This window comes from Achroia grisella, unplaced genomic scaffold (assembly GCF_030625045.1).
Source record: "Achroia grisella isolate CSIRO2021 unplaced genomic scaffold, CSIRO_AGI_Agris_v1 utg1244, whole genome shotgun sequence".
In the NCBI taxonomy this organism is placed as follows: Eukaryota; Metazoa; Arthropoda; class Insecta; order Lepidoptera; family Pyralidae; genus Achroia; species Achroia grisella.
In genome coordinates, this window is record NW_026712605.1 from 733,124 (window position 1) to 755,873 (window position 22,750).

At 33.1% G+C, this 22,750-nt stretch overlaps 1 protein-coding gene across 1 annotated transcript in view; it reads right to left on the minus strand.

Annotated features, from left to right (window-relative positions):
• LOC131854717 (dual specificity tyrosine-phosphorylation-regulated kinase 2) overlaps positions 1 to 22,750 on the minus strand; it is a 42,994-nt gene that overhangs the window by 15,304 nt on the left and 4,940 nt on the right. The window contains exons 2-7 of the mRNA XM_059205858.1: positions 13,703 to 13,885; positions 9,694 to 9,971; positions 9,332 to 9,470; positions 8,604 to 8,775; positions 3,662 to 3,805; positions 2,234 to 2,363 (exon numbers count right to left, since the gene is read on the minus strand). Of these exons, the coding sequence (XP_059061841.1) occupies positions 2,234 to 2,363; positions 3,662 to 3,805; positions 8,604 to 8,775; positions 9,332 to 9,470; positions 9,694 to 9,971; positions 13,703 to 13,885 (1,046 nt within the window). The remainder of the gene's footprint in view (positions 1 to 2,233; positions 2,364 to 3,661; positions 3,806 to 8,603; positions 8,776 to 9,331; positions 9,471 to 9,693; positions 9,972 to 13,702; positions 13,886 to 22,750) is intronic.

Here is a 22,750-nt window from a genome sequence, read left to right on the forward strand (position 1 = left end):
CTACAGGTTCTTTTTACCTGAACTCCTTTTATAGAAAAAAATACATAAATATATATGATATATGACCTGTGTATAATGTAGAGTTCACATATTACATAAGTGTTGCGTCTACGCATACCTAACATAATCACATCAAACACACCTTGATTCGTAAAACATTTCCGTGTTTGAAACGCTATAACATTCTATGGGATTGGTGACATTGCAATTTTATTTACGTACAAAAATGTACATAAATAAAATGAGAATTAAGCGCTAATATGGTTATTAAGTAACTAGGTAGGTGGGAAAATTTTGACCTGGCCTATGTAGGCATCCTACTGATAAGTAATAAATAGACGGTAAGCGATAAATCTTATATATAAAATTCTCGTGTCACAATGTTAGCTACCACATTCCTCTGAAACGGTTTGACTGATTTTTATGAAATTTTATATGCATGTTCAGTAGCTCTGAGAATCGGCTACTATCTATTTTTCATACCCCTAAGTAATAAGGGTAAGGTACCCCTATATTTTTCTGTCAATTTTTTTATTTATAATGTGGCATTAAAAATTGCCATAAAAGTATTTTTTAAAACGATTTTAATTTATATAGCAAAACAACATTTGCGGGGTCAGCTAGTAATAATAAATAAATAATTCTGGACAAGTAACACAGCGTCATCAAGTCTCAGGGTATGTAATATTATATTATCTGTGCTCAGGGTAAGCAGAGCTTGTGTTATGGGTACTAGAAACAGATATAAATACTTACATATTATTTGTAAACACACACATAATATACATAGAAAACACCCAGACAGATACAAACAATCATACTCATGAATACAAATTTTTGCATCATGCGAGAAATCGAACCTGCGACCATCGGAAGTAAAGCGGTGAGCTAAACCGCTAGACCAGCGAGGACATCAAATTTTATGGATAGCAGGGGGAGAGTCTACCGTCTTCTTTGGAATACAATTTCGACTTTATATTAGTCTTTTCTCTACCGGAGAGCCAGTTAGAAATATAAATTTTATTTTATTTTTGTGTTGACCAGATTTGAACTCATTACCCTTTGCTTGTGAATCGGACTAGTAAACCACTAGACCACAACGAACATATATTGTTTATTTGAAAATAATTACCGAATAAAACGTCTCGCTCTTGATCACTTTTTAAAATATGATCACTTTTTAGAACAAAAGTGCGTTAATTAGATATTTTATAATTAGATAGAATTGTGTCTAAACATTGCAATTATTTTAGCGAAAGTGAATTGTACGTTTTTATTTATAATAGCATGAAGAGCCTACGAATTACCTAACATTAAATGTTAACTGAAAGATATAAATAAATATAAGTAATAAAGTTTAACTTGAAACATCTTGCTGTGTATATTTAATAGTGCCTTTTAGGATCCTGAAAAGATAAAAAGGAGTCCCTAATTTATGTTGACTGTTATATTATAGATATCACATAAGCTCATCACCTTACTTCCGATGATTGCGGGTTTGATTCCGAATGCGATTGTAGTCAAACGCGCTCGATTACAAATGCAAATGGAGCCGCGCTCAAAGTCTATATCTATATATATATAAATGAATTGCTGTTCGTTAGTACTATTATATAAAAAATATCTATTAAAAAGAGCAAAACACAAGTTTCTTGCTCATTATTTTTGTGATGAATCTGTATTCCGAATGAGCGGTAGAATCAAAAAACTTGACTATTCAAAAGTGCTTATATTAAGTTTATTTGAATAAAGATTATTTCTATTTCTATTTCTTCATAATACGTCATTTATAAACACATTTAAAAAATCTTTTTTATGAGAAAAAATTTCAACGTTCAGATTGGTCGCAATTTTTTTCAAGTTTTAGAAGTATTTTTTTTTAATTAAATATTAAATTAAATAATATAGGAAGAAGAAACGGTCCACTAATAAATAATTTTCAAATATACACTATATGCTCACTAGCATGAGGACTTCAAAGTAGAGGTAGAATCAAAATATGACTACTCAAAAGTGCTTGTAAGGAGTTTATTTGAATAAAGTTTATTTCTATTTAGTCTCGCTAAAACTCGAGGACGGCTGAATCAATTTGGCTAATTTTAGACTTCGCGGGGACGCGGGATCATCTAATCATAATAAAAGAAATCTGAAATTGGTCTGACGCAATTTATAAATGATTCCATGCAGCCGTAAAGGTATGTAGGAATATCTGGGTAATAAAATAGTTACTTACTCAAGGCATCTGTGTAAGAAATGCAGGAATGCCGGGTCGTCGGTTCTAACGGCAGACGCTAGAGTCTTCGATGCCGGTCGCCGCTTACGCCCTTTCGAGTTTGTAATACTGCGCGGTGAGCCTTTCGAATCTGCAACATGATTCAATTAAATATTTATAAGATGTACGCAAGAATCGTAAACTAAAATCGGTTTTCATCTAAATTAATTTCATCATAGCCTAACTAGTAACATGATTTCGAAGCGACTGAGTTTCCCTTAACGGCTATGAGATGGCGCTGTTTTGCAATTTATCTATACATATAAATAAAATTGGAATGTCTGTTTGTAATATTGAAATAACCGTTTTTTATTACATGCACATGAATATAAATACGGTATACACAGCAAAATAACATTTTTTACAATTTATGTCTGTCTGTCTGTTCCGGCTAATCTCTGAAATGGCTGGACCGATTTTGACGAGACTTTTTTGGCAGGTAGCTGATGTAATAAGGAGTAACTAATATAACTTTTATTTTTGAAAAATTGTTTTATTTTTGAAAAATTCTTTTATTTTAGAAAAATAAAGTAAATTTCACGCGGACGATGTCGCGGGAACAGCTGGTCAGAAATATAATAGCACAGAATGATTACGAAATTTGATTTATGTAGAAATTAAGATTTAGATACCAAAATCAAAACCAAATTTGAATATACACTTATGCAATATACTTTTGTTTTACTTTTTGTTATCTTATTTATGTACACATTGTAGTTTCTATTATATATATATACACTACTGTTACACTACATTTTATTTGTTGCTATTTCTCTAGTTTCGAATATAAGTTTTCAAAAGAATTCATAAGAAAAAGGACTTTTATTATTTTATTTATTTATTCATCCAACACAATACAGATTGTGTATAGGATAACATGATACTCGTTGTAACATACTTTTTTTGGACTACTCTAATGCTGTTGGTCGCAACTGGCCTTTACAGCTTCACCGGACGATAGATGGCGAGTGCAGATGGCACTCCAAGCCCGCGGAAGGACTTATGGAACGGCTGAAGGCCAGCTCCCGCCTGACGGATACGACTTTAATCTGAGGGCACCTCTAGGGATTCTAACCTCGGCTTAGGCGGTCGTAATATCGATACCCGTTTGAATTCGACGGGGGATCAATCAGAGGGTTTTAGTGGTGCTGAAACCAGGGATACAGTAAATTTTCATCTATAATATATTAGCAACGTTATGTCAGCTAGCATACTACAGCAGGTCCTTCTAAGTCTTTATGGTCATCATTATAATAGTCATATACGGAATAGTGACTTATTCAATAAAAAAAATAGTAATTACTGAGTATACCAATATATGTTGGTACTAGTCAATTGCTTTTAATTTTAAAACTGATAATATCAATGAATCAAACGACAGAGACATACCAAAGAAAAGTCTCTTTCTTGTCGCATGCAGCAGGAGATCCGGTGGAGGTGGACCCAGCAGCTCCATGATGCAAGCGAGCTGTTCCGCTTCATTCTCTCCAGGGAATAACGGATAACCAGTGTGGAGTTCCGCAAGGATGCAACCTTGAACCAAAAATATTTATTTATATATAAATATAAATCATAAGAAAGAGAAGAATTTACCAAATATATACTATGTTTGGCTAATTCTTCTTTAATATATCGTAACTTTCATTAAAATAACAAGGTTTACATAAAAGAACATGATTGCAAAATCATTCGACAAAGTGAAAAAATTGGGTTATAAAATCTTCATATAAGAGAAATATACTGAAAAACGTTGTCAGAATTAACGTTTAGTTTCTTATATTAAGTTCAAGCAAAGCCGGAGCGTATATCTAGTGACTAACAATTTTAATTAACCACCATCTTTAGATTATAACGAAACAGTTATTAGTAAACGCATCGGTGTCTTGAGTAATAATGCTTTTGCTAAATAATGTTCATTTATTTTATATGCTAATTAACTATAATAGCAATCCGCATCATTTGGTATATGGAATATTAAATAGGCAACCATATGACGAGATCGACAGTATAATCATAGGTTAGAGTAATCCATCTTATTAACTCACGGCGGCAATTACATGATCTTACATCATAATGCAGACTCCAATATTATTAACTAGCTGACCTGCACAACTTTGTCTGCGTCGTATTTTCCTCGTTTCTGCAATATTTATCTTTTTTTTTTTATAATACTATAGTGGCAAAACAAGCGTAAGTATACGGCCCATCTGATGGTAAATGGTTACCGTAGCCTATGGACGCCTTAAACACCAGAGGTGTTACATGCGCGTTGCCGACCCTTAAGAAACACTTTCATATACCCTTCTTGAAAAACCCTTTGCTGTAGTCTCCTGAGAAAACAGGTAGGTAGTTCATTCCACAATCTAAGTGTACGCGGGAGAAAGCGCCTCTGAAACCGCACTATCCGAAACCACTTAGACAGCGTCGATGGTGAGCGGTGTCATGGTAAAAGGTAGCCGTAGGCATCATGTCGAATCCCTCAGAACAGTCCGTTGTACTTTCTTTACAGTTCCGCTCCTATTGGTCGTAGTGTGATGTTAGATAGCCTATACCCTTCTTTGATTAATGTTTATAATCAGTATAACTACGTCTGGATCACATTGTATCCATTTTTGCAATATTTTTCTTTACGACTTTTATTGGCAGGTAGCTGATGTAATAAGGAGTAACTTAGGCTACGATTATTTTAGAAAAAATCTTTTATTTTAGAAAAATAAAGTTAATATCCATACGGACGAAGTCGGGTACAGCCAGTTATTAATATGTTACAGTGCTAGCTGCTTAGTTGTTCAATTGCGGCACAATGTTAGTTACCATACTCCCCCGAAACGGCTTGACCGATTTTTATTAACTTTTTATGCATATTCAGTATCTTTATTTATTATAGTGACAAATGCAATGAAGTATATCTAAATATTATATATATAACTCAAAGGTGACTGCCATAGTGATCTATCAACACACAGCCCAAACCACTGGACGGATCGGGCTGAAATTTGACATGCACGTAGATGTCATGACGTAGGCATCCGCTAAGAATAATAATAATAAATATCAGTATTACGTACTCGTTTCGGACCCTTAAGCAACCTGTAAGGTTCCTTATTCATATCTTTATCCATATTCTTCCCGAAAAACCGCATGTTGTAGTGTATTACAACATGGGGTTTTTCGGGAAGAGTATGGTACATGCAGCAAAATAATATTTTTAATTTTTGTCTGTCTATCTGTTTGTTCTGTCTAATCTGTGAAATTGCTGAACCTGATGTAGCTGATGTGATAAGGAGTAACTTAAGCTACTTTTATTTTAGAAAAAAATCTTTAAGTTAAAGTTAAATTCCACGCGGACGAAGTCGCGGTTACAGAATAGAATAGAATAGAATAGAAAATCATTAATTCAAATAAAATTTACATTGAAGCACTTTTGAATAGTCATCACATTTTTTTTAATCTACCGCGCATTCGGAAAGCTGTCTCATCACAAGAAGAACGAGCAAGAAACTTGTGTGTTGCTCTTTTAAATAATTTACCGCTAGTGTTAAATAAAATTTGTAAGAAAAATTAAATTAAATTTGTGTAATTATAAATGTGTGCGTATAAAAAGCCTAATTTAATTATAATAGTCAATATTGTCCGGGTGGAGCGGACCGGTCGCAGCGCGTCGGCGGCGCATGTGAGCGGCAGAGGTCACCTTTCTCCTGACCACTTTCTACAAACTCATAGGTTACGCAACGATGGGTCGTACTCGCATTATCAGCTTCCACGACACTGACCAACTCTTACAATATTTTTCGGATATAATTGATAAAGAATAATAAAATAAAAGAATTAGGTAGACAATAAATACTCGAAGCTAAGGACCATCTCGATCACGTCAAGTTTCAAACAAAATAACAGTGGCTCATAATTGGACCATTAATTTTGAAGCTATGATGGCACAGATATACACACTAATCAACTCTAATAGTCAGCTTTTCGGAATTTAATCATTACATAGTTTAAAACAAAGTCGCTGTGGCTATCTGTCCCTATGTATGCTTAAATCTTTAAAACTACGCAACAGATTATGAAGCGGTTTTTTTTAATAGATAGAGGAAGGTTTATATATGTAATACATGTACATCCGTGCGAAGCCGGGGCGAGTGGCCCGTTCGACCAATATCAATTAAAGTTCTCAAAATAGCGCTAGGTGAAATGTACAACGCGCTATAGTTTCGTTTTCTTTAAGTATACCACTGTACGGAATATTGTAATTTTTGGGTTCGATTTACACCCAAATATATCTTTGTTTATTATCCAGTTCGGTGTTGTTTGATTTCTTGGCCTCGAGTAGTACATGGCTAGTTATAAAATAAAAGAATTAAGTAAATTGAAAATACTGCAATAATTGCAGCTAAGGACCACCTCGATCATATCAGCTTTCAAATAAAATAAAACTGGCTCATAATCGGACCATTCCCTCGGAGCCATGACCTACACAAACACACACTGACCAACTCTTATAGTCAACTTTTCGGGATGTAATAAATTATAAAAAGAAAAATATTTCGAATAAAAAATAAATCTAATAATTATATTTAAGGATAATCTCGATTATGCCAACTTTTAAACAAATGAAAATCGGTTTAATTGTTCCTTTGGAGCTACGATGGCACTGACACATAGAAACTTATAACACGAAGGGTGTATTTGCGTCGGGGGATAAAAATAGAGAAAAAACAACAATATTGCCCATTGCAAATGTTTATCGTTTTACAATTATAGTTTTATTTTTGGAATCAAAAACCGTAAAAAGGTAATAATCAGCACCCTTCCATGGAGCTAAGATGGCCAGACACACAGAAACATCTAACACCCCTCTTTTTGCGTCCGATCTAAACAAAACAGAAGAATTTAAAATTAGGACAACCCAATTAATTCCGTACAATTGGTAACACTACCTTCCACATAATCATTCAATTCTCACTCCAATAACGTTATCCGTCTCGGTTGAACGACGTAGATTAGATAAGGATAAAAAATGTAGATTTTATGATTTAGCAGATCACCCTTTAACGTTTTTGATATTGGATGAGTGAAATACGTGTGTTTTATTCGAGTGTGTGTATGTTTTTGTAGGTTTTATATATTTGTATTCTCATGGTTTCTAGAATTATGCTGACGAATTTTAAAAATAAACATTATGTCGACGACTTCATCTTCAAAGGACTTAGGCCCGACGCTACACTTCTGTATATACTAATCTTATATTTTTTATGCTTCTTGTGATGAGATAGCTTTCTGATTAGTAGATAAGTTTGCAATATTGGCCTTCTCGATTATTATATCGACGCAAAAAGAGGGATGATACAAGTTTGTCTGTGTGTCTGTGCCATGGTAGCTCCAAACGAATGTTCCGATTTCAGGCCATTCTTTTGTTTCAAAACCGACGTGATCGAGATGGTCTGTTAGCTACATTTATTACAGTATTTTAGTATGGACTTAAAAATGTGGTGGAAATTGGAAAACGTAAAAATATGTAATAAATAGGTGTAACTGTTGATATATATATTATATACCACCTACAAAAAAAAGTACTCACACAGTTAGCAATAAAGATATATTCAATTAATGATTTTTTTATTCTATTCTATATTGTAAATTACTACATTAAACATATTCTTTTCTGCTTGTGCATGAATACCAAATATTTTCATTTTAGACGCTGGCAGACGATACGTTTGCGGTCTCAATGGTCTATCGCTTTAGCACACCGCCTTCCATCCGATGCTCGCGGATTCGATTCCTCACACCGTACACGAACATGTTTGTTTATAAAGTTTCCGCACTGAATATTTGTAGTTTCACACATGCTAATGGTAGCGGAGTGTAACAAAATAATATAGATACATCTAAAAAGACAGGTCCAAACGCACTTAAAAGGTATGTTAAGAAATTTGGACTGAATCGGCTTGATGTTGGTATTTACGACGGTATATTATCCTATATATATAGGATATATTATCCTACACCACGGACCAGAAGACGCAGCGTGGGAAGGCCTCCAGCAAGGTGTACTAACGATCTGGTCAAGATCGCTGTAAGGCATTGGATGCGAGCAGCGCAGGACCGATCGTCGTGGAGATCTTTAGGTGAGGCCTATGTCTAGCAGTGGACGTCTTCCGGGCTGCGATGATGATGATGATGATTATCCTATATCGTGGCTAGCAATTTGTTTTTATTGTGCAGTAGAACATACGCTTCGTTATAATATACGAAAGGGCTGGCATTATCATATTATGATAAAACTCCCTAATCAAATTAAAATTAAAAAAAAGAAAACAACACTCACCCATACTCCACATATCTATGGGGGTCCCGTACGGCAGCCCGAGTATGACCTCGGGGCTCCGGTAGAACCGCGACTGTATGTAGGTGTACACCCTCGCGTGCGTGTAACATGAGCTGCCGAAATCTATCACCTTTATGGAGGAACTGCCTCTCGCCTTCAACAGGATGTTTTCCTGCAAACATGTCAGTTAGACCTTGTAAATTAACTAGCAGATCTCCGCTGCTTCGTCTATGAAACTATTTAATAGTGCTTGAAAAATTTTCCATGTGTGTGAGAATTTGGATTCAATATTCTCATTTTCCAAGTTATATCTTTCTATATTGCCAATAATATAACATTCAAGTCATTGCATATTTTTACGTTTACCAGACAGCTTCATCTTTTACTCATTTTTGAAAAAAAAATCTTTAATGTTTCACTCCTTTTGGGTGTAAATGACGATATGAGAATTTGTATTCTTTATTCTCATTTTTCCGGTTATTTCCTATTAGTTTGGCTAGTAAGAAATATCCGGGAATATGAGAATATTATAATATTCTCATATTCCCGGATATTAATGTTTTCAGGTGTTATATATATGTATGACTATATGTCTATTATTGTTAATATTTTGTCTGATCTGCAAAACTTTCAAACTATGTAAGTAACTATTAAATAAAAGTGTGGAATATTTCTAACGAACGCTGTATAAGGTAATTAAAATGATTTTTATGTATTGAAATACTTACAGGTTTCAAGTCGCAGTGTATAATGTTTTCTCCCTCTAACAGCCTCAAGCAGCGAAGCAGCGAACTGGTGAATCGTCTGATGAGGCTCAAACTGAATCCCTGGTAGTTGTTCTTTTTGATCAGCTCGTATAAATTGATACTGGAATAGTATACAAATAAATAAGTTTAAAGAATAAAAAGAACAAATTTTATTTTTATTACAAAAACTACTGCACGGATTTTGATGTAACTTTACAGTAATATAGCTTATGCATCAGAATAACACATAGCCTATAAAGTTCACGCGGATGAAACCGCGGGCACGACTAGTATTATATAAAAAAAAAGTTCTTCAATTAAACATATGTATGTACAGTACTCACCTCATAAGCTCAAAACTGATGCATAAATGGTTTCTAAAGTAGAAATAATCAAGCATATGTATCACGTTGTGGGATTGGTCTTTATCCTTCAGTCTGAGGTGATCCAGCACCCGGACCTCGACCAGGGCCTGGTGGTGGAACCGTTTCTTGTTCCTGATGATCTTTATCGCCACCTGACTGCCAGAGCGATGGTCCAACGCCCTGATCACTTGACCAAATGAGCCTTTCCCGATCACCTCCAATATCTCGTATCGATATGCTATGTGGTCGTGGATTTGCTGAAAACAAATGAGAAATATTTACTATAGTATTGCGTTTAGTTTCTTTTATTTCTCATTTCTTCTTTCACATTTCTTATTATTTGTCACTAACGTCTGATTGCTAAATTATACCAGTTTAGTAGAGCACTGGTTTCTCGCAAGACAGCTGACCCCTGGTACAAATATACTAATTGCAGCCAGCATACTATTTTTTTATATAATTGGAATGGAAAACATAAATAGAGACTGACGGGACTATTTTAATTGACACTTATGAAAAGCATAATAAAATTCCAGAGGATGAAGGTATTTCATCAACCAAATCCCTGATTTCTAAAAAAAAAAACCAAATGTATAATTCTGGTAAAATTCACAGTACCCTAGGAAAAAATATATCTAATAATAAACGAATTCACTAAAAATGACTATGAGGATAAATTATATGCGATCAAAGTGGGAGCGCGAGCTATACCAGAAAATTCTCTCAATAATCTATTAAAAGATCTTGGCTTATCTAGAACTGCAGTATGTTCTATACTAGAACGTGTATCTAAAGCTGTACTAGGAGGCTCCTAACAGATTTGGCTGGGTAGGGAGAGAAAGATGAGCGGTGAAGGTACGTCGGCAGAGGGATCCCTTAAGCCTAGAACCCGGTTCACAAGTCCCGGTAACTGCTCAGAGTTTCCCTCCCTGCCAAACGATGGCCCGACAAATGTACAGTAAATCCATCAATGCTAAGAAGTTAGTCTCATTCAAAATTGACTATTTACTGCATTAACATAAAATAGATCTAACTTAATTTAAATCTTCATTCAAGCGCTATATTATTCATAGAAAATTGCATAAAATCCAGCTTCAGATTATGTACTTACCTAAAAAGTAGCTGAATAGGATTTAGGGACAAAGAGAGTTAAGCTCAGTCTGCAGAATACTCGTATAATAGAATGCTTTTTACATCCTTTTGTATAAAATTTCTATGCAACTATTAGGTAACTACATTCTGCATTTGAACCTATTTTGCATTGAAGACCTGATACAACCATAATGGAATGTATATTTAAGCTTGGCTGTAATTTTTTTTTAATTTAGAGATATCATATAACTGTTATATGACTTGACATAAAATCAAAGGTATCACAAATCCATGGGTTTCAAAATGTCATAGTTTCTATTACATAACTAGGTAGTATGGCGTAACATTCCATGCATGTAACAGATGATGATCATAAGATACAGACGTTAAAAGATGACCCAGATTTTCTCAATCACTTAGTAATTGGACGAAAAACGAAAATTGGATGTATTGCACACAACACGAAAGATTGTTATGTTGTTAAAAATATACTTGGAATGACTGAATGAGAAACGATAATTGAAATATTTGCATATTGCAAAAAATACGAAATAGATTTTTTTTTATATTCTTGTTGTACATTATTACCTGACTTATAGTGATCAGGTCATTGAGTTCCCTAAAATATGGTTAAGCGCAGTGGCTGGCTCATGCGTCATACTCGTGAACAAGTGCTTATAGGGACTGGTCTGCACTAATCACTACGACTGATTTAATTTTATTCTGCATTTAATATTTGACCCCAATAAATTAGTGCTAGTTGGTAGTTTGTATTCACACGTTTCTACTTAAAAATGAAAAGTTACAAAAAGTTTTAAAAGAGCAACACCCAAGTTTCTTGCTCATTCTTCTTGTGATGAGACAGATCCCTGATTGAGTTGTCAGACTTGCCCACATTTGGTACTTAGGTAATAATATTAACAATATATTAAATATAATAAACGTAACAGGGACGAGCCATGTCATTTCTCATATTATCATTATTTCCATCATCGCCGAGTCAATTAGAAATATAAGACGACATAAAGTTTTTGGTGTCGGCCGTTTTCGAACTTATGACCTTTGGACGCCGGGGTAATAAACTAGGTTACGACTGTCTCAAAATAAATGTCAGTTCAAGTAGTCGAGTAAATTGGTGGAAGTTTTATCGTGATCCTGATGGCCAGACTTCCTTCTGTGAGTTCATTACACGCTAGCGGATGTTACCCTGTAACTTCATGAGCTTCGGGAAACAAGGTCGACTGCCAGGGATGTCAACTGTACGAGATATTCTAACAAGTACAAGATTTTGACCTTTGTTTACAGGCTTGTACAAATCTGTACGAGATTTTGTCTCTTTATATCTATCTATTATAGTAAACTCTACATACTAGTGTTGACTCTTCTCTTGCCGACAAGTCAACACTAGGCTTCCAAGCTATATCCTAACTCTATTCAACGTCTGATGATGCCTCGTTCAGAGGTACACGTGTCGCAATATGAGTGTAAACTCAATGACGGTCGGAATTTGATCGCCATTCGAGAAGGGCGTAACGGTAGTCAAGTTTCCTGATTTGTGGTCTCACACATGGTTATTGTAGCAGAATTAAACAAAATAATATAAATCCATGAAGTAGTGAAATGGACTTCCGGAAAATAATACCTAATTAGATTAAACTGATTAAGTATTTGAAATCTACCATTGTTAATTTATATTTATGTATTATTTATTGTAGGAGGATATTTTCATCCTCACACAAATTTGTACGAATTATATGGAATAACATTATTTTATTTAATTCCGCTACACTTAACATGTGTATGATAACAAATATTCAGTGCGGAAACTTGACCATCGCTTCTGGAAGTGTTACGACCTTCTCTATTGGTGACCAAATTCCGACCGTTATTGAGTCTACAACCTTATTGCGACACGTGTTTTACCTTTGAACGGGACATCATCAGGCAATGATTAGAGATAACTTGGAAGCCTGGTGTCGTTGCCAAACAGGTAAGTAATAAAATATTATATAAATCCATTAAGTAAGAAAATGGACTTCCGCAAAATAACACCTATTTCGATTAATAAAAAGCGTTCAGTTTTAGACTTACGAAAATCAGTCAAAGTGCTATGATGTACGAAACTAGAATGCCAAATTGAGGTAATGTGCGAGATTATATTCGATTTAGGAATTCTTACTAAGCTTTTTGAGGTTGGCAACCCTGTTTACCGTCCCTAGTGTAAGATGTCTGCGGGAAAAACTATATTAGCGACCGAAGGATGGCTATTCCTGTAATACACAATTACTTAAATGGCCTCTTTGAGTAATCTTATTTTCGGTCAATACTAATTTACTTTTATAATTGACCATTGATGTTAGGTTGCCTGGACAAGGATTTTATAGATTTAAAGTAAATTTTTAATGAATAAAAATGTAATTCAAATTCAAATTGTAAAATCATTTATTCAGTGGGATATTTTAGCCGCTTATAAATGTAAATTTTTTTATATTACAATTTAAAAAGAATTACATTTATAAGCGGTAAATAATGTTACATAACAATGTTGGTATTTGTACAGAAATAATGTTACATAACAATCGACAACTGTTAAACAATAGTTAAATCAAATTCAAAAATCATTTATTCATGTTGGACATTTTAGCCGCTTACAAACATAAAGTTTTTTGTATCAATATTAATTGTCTACCATCCAGTTCAGTATACAGATTCAATTGAGAAAAACTGGCAAGAAACTCAAATAAATTGAACATTATAGATGTATTGATAACAATAGGAAAATGTAAGATGGGGTGACACGGCAATGCTCAGTAGACAATATTTATTTTGTCTTACTAGACATTATTAAATGCATATATTATATTGATATATCTATATATATAGTAAGTTTACTTACTTTATTGTAACTCCCGTTTTCATCATCAAACCCACAGTTGTTGGGTAGATTGGACTTAGCCTGGACCTTATTCGCTTCCAGTCCCAGAAACCACACCTCAGGGTATTTCCTGATCTCGTTCCTCTCCCATTCAGTTAGTCTGTCTCCATACAGTTTCAGAGCTTCTGTGAAAGAAAGAGAAACCTGTTGTTATTTTGGATAATGTACAAAATGGAAAATTGACAATTGACATTTTTTCTTATGTTTTGAAGAAACTTAAACTTATTTTTTTAATACAATTTTGTATTTGTTGTAGTTTCACAATATTCAAGTTTGTTGCCCATTCTTCTTGATCGTCTGCTTTACGAATAAGACGTCCAATCAAAAAAATATTATATAACTATTAAAAAGTGCTTATATAAGGTTTATTTTAATAAAGATCATTTCTATTTCTGATTACAGTAATATTTAATTTAGCTGCTGTTATGACAGTATTGTAATTTTTTATATGTGGTAGCCCAGCTCAACGTTTTCGTTGAGTAAAATGAAGATATATTTATAAATTAATGACATTGTGTAAGAATAAATAAACATATTATATGTAAGTCTATAAAATAATATGTCCGAAATATATTTTATGACATTATTCACTACCTTTGGGTATACAAAATTTAGTTGCTTTTATAACAGTAGTCTAATGTTTTAATGTGATAGGCTAGCTCTACATTTTTCTTGAGTAAAATTAAGTCCTCATTAATATTATAAATGCGAAAGGAACCCAGTCTGTCCATCGGTAGAGCTTTTACGCCAGAATTACTGAACCGATTTAAATGAAATTTGGTACACAGATAGTCTAGACCGTGAGAAAGGATATAGGTTAATTTTATTGCGAAAAAAGGATTAAAGGGGGAGTTTAAAGGTTGTTTGGTATTATCGACATGTTTCAAGCTAGAAGCTTCAAAATATATTTTAGGCTATTGATTAAATATAAATAAATATGACATTCAAAGTTTGCAAAGAAATTATCCCCCGTAAATAAAAATAGACGTAGAAAGTTTGTATGGAAATTCGTCATTTTTTATTTTTTGCCTATTTATAATTAGCCTAAATAATTAACAATGCTATCCAAGATAAATATCAAAAATACCACGTGGACGAAGACGCGAGCATAGCTAGTGAAGAAATATATATTATCGGACACTTCTCACTGGCTCTGTATATACTCGTAATTAAATACAATGTGAAGAGCTCGCCTGTCGTCTGGGCCTGACGGTCGCCCACGATGTACTCGTTAGAAGGCAACCTGTGTACAACATGTTTGTATCTGATACAATAGAATGTAAATATAAGTACTTGTTTTATTATAATAGCGAAATGCCCACACTAAATTTATTAATCATTAAAAAAAACTTTCACCAAACCAATATAATATATAAAATTCTCGCATCACATTTTTCTTGTTTATACCTACTCCTTCGAAACGGCTTGACCGATTTTGATGACATTTTCATATGTATATTCAGTAGATCTGAGATTCATAACTTATTTTTATATATTAATTTTTATTATGTTAAATGTGGCTCACAATAAAAAATCACTTTTTTTTGACAATTTTTTTTATTATGTGGCATTAAATAATATATACAACCCTAAATTTTAACCCTTCTATCACCAACTCCTATTTTTTAATTGCACTATTTATTTATATGGCAAAACAACGTTTGCCGGGTCAGCTAGTATATAATAGTATGATTAAAAGAAACTTTCAGCACACTTACAATAACTATTTTCTGGTAATATATACAAGATATGTTACATATTTTTATATCGCATTTGTCAATGTTTACTAAATCATAATTGCATGGTCAATAATAAACTTTTTCAATTTGCTATACAAAACAAAGTTCAAGCAAAAAACTTATACTGCAAATTTTTAGGAGTAACAACAACAACAATTATACAAATATTTAGAGAGAACCATAGAGAACAAACAGAAAAATGGAAAAGAAGGACAGTAAAAGAGAAGTTACAAATTTAAATAAAGCTTGATAGCCTGAACGGCGAGAGAATAATGAATAATTTAGATGGTGTGTTTAGATAGTTATAATTTTTTTTTTAAAAAAACTCACACAGAATGTTCAGAAAAAGATACAAAGTATATAAACATAACTATATATTATTGTTTAAAAGAAATGACTTAATAAAAGTATGACAGTATATAAATAGTATCTGTGCCTCCGATATATGCAAAAAAGTTTAGCCTCTATGATTATATACTCATTGGTTCAGGAATTATAATATAAATAATACCAAAGACAACGGCTGTATGGGTAAGCCCATCCAGCCAGCCCAGCCCAGACTCTTTGCCTTTCCTTTATGGATGAACAATTTATTTGTTTCAAACTCATTCGTTCAGCTATTTAATACGCCGCTTTACTTTCGATAGTCCTAGTGTTTTGTAAAAAAAAGTATTGAAGTATTTCTATCAGTTGTCTAGTACCTATAACACAAACTCTGCTTAGCTTGGGAATAGTGGACGTTGTGTGAATTGTCTAGAAATATTATTATTATAAATTTACTATAAAATACTATAAAATTGAAGAATTCGTTAACGACAATAATGTTTTTATAGAAAAACTTAAAATCCATAGCACTGACAATATTATCTGATTACACTAATAATGAGTGCGTAGCGATTTCTATGTTGATTATCGCATGCCTCTTTCTTGTTATACTGTAATTATTATATAAATAAAACATTTATTCAAAAGAGCAACACATACGTTTCTTACTCATTCTTCTTGTGATGAATCTGCGTTCCGAATGAGTGGTAGAATCAAAATATGACTATTCAAAAGTGTTTGTAATGAATTTATTTAAATAAAGATTATTTCTATTTCTTATCAAATATTTGTATTTACGACTATGCTTGTTTGTATCGGTGTGGTTGTTTTCTATATATATTATGTATGTATTTACAACGAAAATATATCTAAGTATTTATAACTGTTGTTTAGTACCCATAACACAAGCTCTGCTTAACTTGGGACTAATTGACGTTGTGTGAATTGTGTAAAGATATTATTATTATTAGAATCAACATTATAATCAAATATTCATGAGTACAATTGTTTGTATCGGCCCGGTTGTTTACTATATGTATGTATTTACAACAACAATAAATCTGATGCTACGTTTACATTCAGCCGCTTCCCCTGACACTCGCGCTGCTGGAAATATTGCCGGGCAACAACTGAGCGAGAGGGCTGAATGTAAAAACACGCTGCCACTCGCGTTGCCAGTCCTTTGACTCGCGCACGAAAAACCGACAATCGAGGGAGCGCCGGGCAGCGCGAGTGGCAGCGCCAATGACATGCGAAAATTTCCACTCGTGTTTACACTCTCGCGCTGCTCACTGCCCTGCCTACTCGGGCTGAATGTAAATTGGGCATAAGTATTAATAACAATTGTTTGAAACCGCGGGAACACAAACTAACGGACTCTAATATATAATCTGTGCTTACAATGCTACAGGGTAGATTTTGAACAAGTACCCATAACACAAACTCTGCTTAGCTTAGGACTAAATGACACTGCATTATTGTTATTATTATCATTGTTATAAAGTTTACATTAAGATTGTAAATTCCATAGCAAACTAGTCCACAGTGTCCGCGCTATTTATTACCGGGATCCTGACTCAATAAAGCCGGCGTTGGCACACTTCCAAAGGTAGGGCTGGATCCCTATCTCTATATGTATGAAACACGTGTTAAATCAACCAGGGGCGTATTTATAAGGCTCGTATGACGTCATTATACGTAACGATGTAATGATGACGCGGACTCGGATTTATAAAGAGTAACAAAACCTTTGCTATTATTAGGTATATATCAATGAATAATAAAAAATCTAAAAATATGTTCACGCTTTTGTTTGGGGCAAATGTATTTTATTGAAATAATAATATAATAATAATACATATGAAATCGCAGAATAACAATTGAACTTACTACGGCTTTAACAAAGAAAACTGTAATATACAAGAAACCGCCAAACTGAAATCCTTCTTGTAGTCCGTTGATTGATTACGATAATTCGAGTAAAATGAATTAATCTCTCTAATCGTGTAATCGATATCTATTCAAACCGGTACGTTTTTATTTATTGTATCTGTGCTGTCAAATGAGTATTGGCGGGAAAGTGAATAGACTAATCACATTACAATTCTTCTGTTTTAGTTTAATCTATGTAATATCATTATTATTTTTTTATTTAGTTTTTAGTGTCAGAAAATAAGCCAGGAATCCTGTTTATAATTCTATATAAATTGTGCTGTCATGTAATATATATTAATATAGACATTACAACTTTTATTCTGTGAAATATAAAAACTTATCACTTGATAATAAAAATAGAAAGTATATGACAAAATATACTTTCGGGCAACTGTATTAACGTTATAGAACCTTGTAGACTTATTTTTGTTTTTTTTTTAATGGCAAATACATAGGTATACAAAATGATAAAACTAAAAAAGTGTTCATCAATCCAAATCCATCAATAGATGAACCAATTTATTTTTCACAAATGTTTTATGGTATTTATTTAAAAAAGTAATCTATACCAAGTACCATGGATAAATGCAGGCACAGTTAGCACTAAGTGTATATTATATACTTCTGAAAATAACACATAATTCGATACATTATATGTTACCTATATATAAAATTCTCGTGTCACAATGTTAGTTACCATACTCCTCCGAAATGGCTTTATATTTATGAATTTTATATGCATATTCAGTAGGTCTGAGAATCGGCACCAGTGGACGATGATAAGATGAGCGTGAAGGTCAGGTCAGTTAGCCCATCTTGACAAATTCACCAAGAATTTATCGTGATGGTTTCCAGGGGGGGCCGCGTGGTGGTCAACCTGACATGGTACATTGCTAGTAAGTCATGAGTCCACATTACTAACAATCCCCTTTCCTCTTGCTAGTTATATATCATAGTTACACATTTTTTGGTACGAATACCGATGTAAATGTATGTTCACTTTGTGACACTGCGTATTCATAATACGGTCAAGGTCAGGTCACCCTCATTGTGTAGGAACACCTGCAATGTATCTCTGCAAAGAATAAGAAAATTTGCTACTATATGCGCCTATAAACATTCTAGAATATGTGTTAATTGTTAGAACTAAGAATCATGTTGTAATATATTAACAAATTGATATATCTATTCATGATTATTTACACTGCATACATCGGAAAGTGAGGTAGTGTCTGTTTGTAATTTCAAATTTAATGTTTTTCAAATGCGTATATAAGTACAAACGGTACTTACATAAAAATAAAAAGAAAAAAAACTTCTTTTTACAAAATATCTCTATCTCAATCGGTTGCGTGCTAAATAAGTATTAAGTATATGGTTAAAAAAATGATTATGCTTTGTCTACACTGAAAACCAGAGAGCTTAAACTGTTTGACGTTTAATTGAGTATATTTGTATTCACATACAACAATTAAATACTTTTTCCATATGCTGGTGGTCACTCTATCCTACCAAGTTTGAATTTAAAAATTAATCTATATTATTGTAAACATGTATAATATACAAAAGAATACGAGCTGAGTTTCTTGTCAGTTCTTTTCATCTCAAAATCATTCCGAACTGACGGGAGATTTGACATATCACAAGAATTTGTATTAGTTCAACATGAATAAAGATATTTTGAATTTGAATTTGAATTTTATTGTAACATTCAGACATACGCATACAATTTTAAAAAAACATTTTTTTTTTGTATTTCCATTAATGTCTACCTAATTCTAATCCCAATTCTATTACTACTATATACAATATTATGTTATCTGTGCTACTATGTATATACATATATATGTATATTGATTCTTTGTATTTATGTTATTTACAAATGTATTTTACATAGATACTGTTTAGATATATATGTAATATATGTATATATGTATATACATATATTACATATATATCCTCTGAACCACACGTTACAGACTTGCATGTCTAGTGTGTGGTTCGTCGTAATGTGTATTGAATGTAAAAGTGTTTTATTGGCCAATAAAGTTTATTATTATTATTATTATATTACATCACATTTACTTGACATTTATTATATATATATATTTCTCCCAATATCTTTTTAAATTATAACCTAAGTATTATTCTGATGTATAGGCTATATTATTGTAAAGTTTCACCACAATCCGTTCAGCGAATTTTGCGTGAAATAGTAACAAACATCCATCCGTACTCACAAACATTCGCGTTTTATTATATATATATATATATAGTTTAAGACAAAACAACGAGATACCTAGGTCAAGGTCAGGTTGGCTGGTGTGTACCTTCCCGCCTCATTACGGCAACCCGGGTTGAATAAATAATTTAAATTTGTAATTCGGGGTTTCATCGCGTGTTTTTGAGTTAATTGTCTTGAATAATGACAAGCGGATCTCTCCCAATGCGAAATTGTAAAGTTTTTCAATTATATTCTCACTGAAAACGGAATCAGAATATATTTATTTATTTTACTTTAATGCACACAATTAGTACAGTACATTTGGCTTAACACCATACGGCATTTTCTACTAGGCAACCATAGGTGGTGCAGAGAATATACGGTAACTGTAACTGTACGTGAAGATAGTGTGAGTATAGTTTGCCGAGATGAATATCGAGCGAGTTTCAATAGCAGCAAAAAAGGAAGACGTTTGAAAGTAAATGAATATATATAATATATTTGTTTTTATTTGTTTAATAAAGATAAGTACAGTTATTTTTATACATTGACTCACCAAACTGCAGAACAGTTCCTTGGCAAGATATCGCTTAGTATTTTTTTTAATACTTACCTACCTGTATACATCTATACACGTTTTTACAGAAATTTAGCAATAATTACACACAATTACAATTAAAATACATTTTTTTTAAAACGTTATCTAAAAGTGTTCTTTTTAATTCAACTTCAGTACTGGTCTACTTAAATTAGAATTTCGTTGTAACCCATCTAAATTGTTATATATTTTTGGAACCAAAAACCCCGTTTTCTTTACCCGCAATAATTGATAGCTCTCGGTTGAACAAATTTACTCTGCGTGTTATTTCTCGTATTATAGATATTTTTTAATACAACTTTGGTTTTTTTAATACAAATTTACCCGTTGCTCTTCAGTTTACCCGTGATCATGGCGGTTGAAACACTGCTGAAATATCGGGAACTCAATAAAAATAAAACATGGTAAGATCCCGTAATTTACTAATTACCTATAGGTATTACTAATGACCGCGTCAAATTTTAGAATAGAATAGAATAGAAAATCATTTATTCAAATAAACTTACATTGAAGCACTTTTGAATAGTCATTACATTTTTTAATCTACCGCTCGTTCGGAAAGCTGTCTCATCACAAGAAGAACGAGCAAGAAACTTGCGTGTAGCTCTTTTAAATAATTTTATTATTACTTTACATTTTTAATTTTAAGTGTGTGAATACAAACCACCAATTAGCACTAATTCAATTAAATACTCAAATAGAAAATATATTGAATATATAACCAACTGGTTAAACAATTAATAAAAGGATATCAGTCATAGTGATTAGAGCAGACCAGTCCCTACAAGCAGCACCCGTTCACGAGTATGACGAATGAGCCAGCCATCACTGCGCTCGACCATATTTTAGGGGGCCCAATGACCCGGCCCACCACGCCGCCAAACAGTAACAGAACAGTTTTAAATATCGTAATGTGTTCTAATGTTATTATATATCTACATAAACTCTTTGACATATGTAATGAGAAGGGTGGGTATAAATTGTAGAGTTGCACGTTATATTAACAAGTTACGGGCCCGTACGCCCTCTATGCGTGTTTAAAACGTAAGCATGAGGGCTCCAGTGTAAATGGACATTAATTAAATGGGATCTCATTTTAAGGAAGATTAATTGTTTATTGGCTGTCATGAACAGAGCGTTTTGTTACTGATTAACATATTCAGTGGAGTATATTCGAAAATGTTTCTGATATAACGATAATCGCAATTTATATGTTACCAGCTTTTCCCCGCGGCTTCGCTCGCGTTAATTTATCCCCTTAGGGGTGGAATTTATCAAAATCCTTTCTTAGGGGATACCTAGGTCGTAGTAGCTTTATGCATGCAAAATCTCAGCCCGATCGGCTTAAAATTGACCAAGTTTCATACCAACTTTCATCCCCTATGTTATTCCATTGGGGGTAAAATAAATCAAAATCCTTTCTTAGCGGATGCCTACGTCATAACATCTACATGCATGCCAAATTTCAGCCCGATCCGTCCAGTGGTTTGGGCTGTGCGTTGATAGATCACTACGTCAGTCACCTTTGAGTTATATATATTTAGATTTATATATTTGCGGTCATCAAGTTATTTCATTCACAGACTTGGTGGTAAAGGGCTTAGTACGCCGCTTTACTTCTGATGGTCTGGGGTTCGATTCCTCGCACGATACAAATATTTGTATGCATGAGTATGATAGTATAGTCTGGATGCTTTCTATGTATATTGTGTATATATTTACAAAGAAATGTATTTATTTATTTATATCAATTTTCTATAATCCATAAAATAAACTCTGTTTAGCTTGGGACTAGATGACGTTGTGTGAATTGTCCTAAGTTTCTATTATTAAATAATAATAATAATACTATGGTACACTATACACACGTCCTTTTCACATATTTGTGAGAAATTACACATATTCATTAACGAGCACAAAATTTAATATATACTAGCTGCACCCGCGACTTTATCCGCGTGGAATTTAACTTTATTTTCATAAAATAAAAGATTTTTTCTAAAATAATGTAGCCTCAGCTACCCGTCAAAATCGGTCCAGCCATTTCAGAGATTAGCCGGAATAAGCAGACAGACAGACAGACAAAAATTGTAAAAAAAATATTTTGTTGTATGTACTGTATTTATATTCATATATAGTAAAAAAACGGTTATTTCAATATTACAAACTGATACTCCAATTTTATTTAT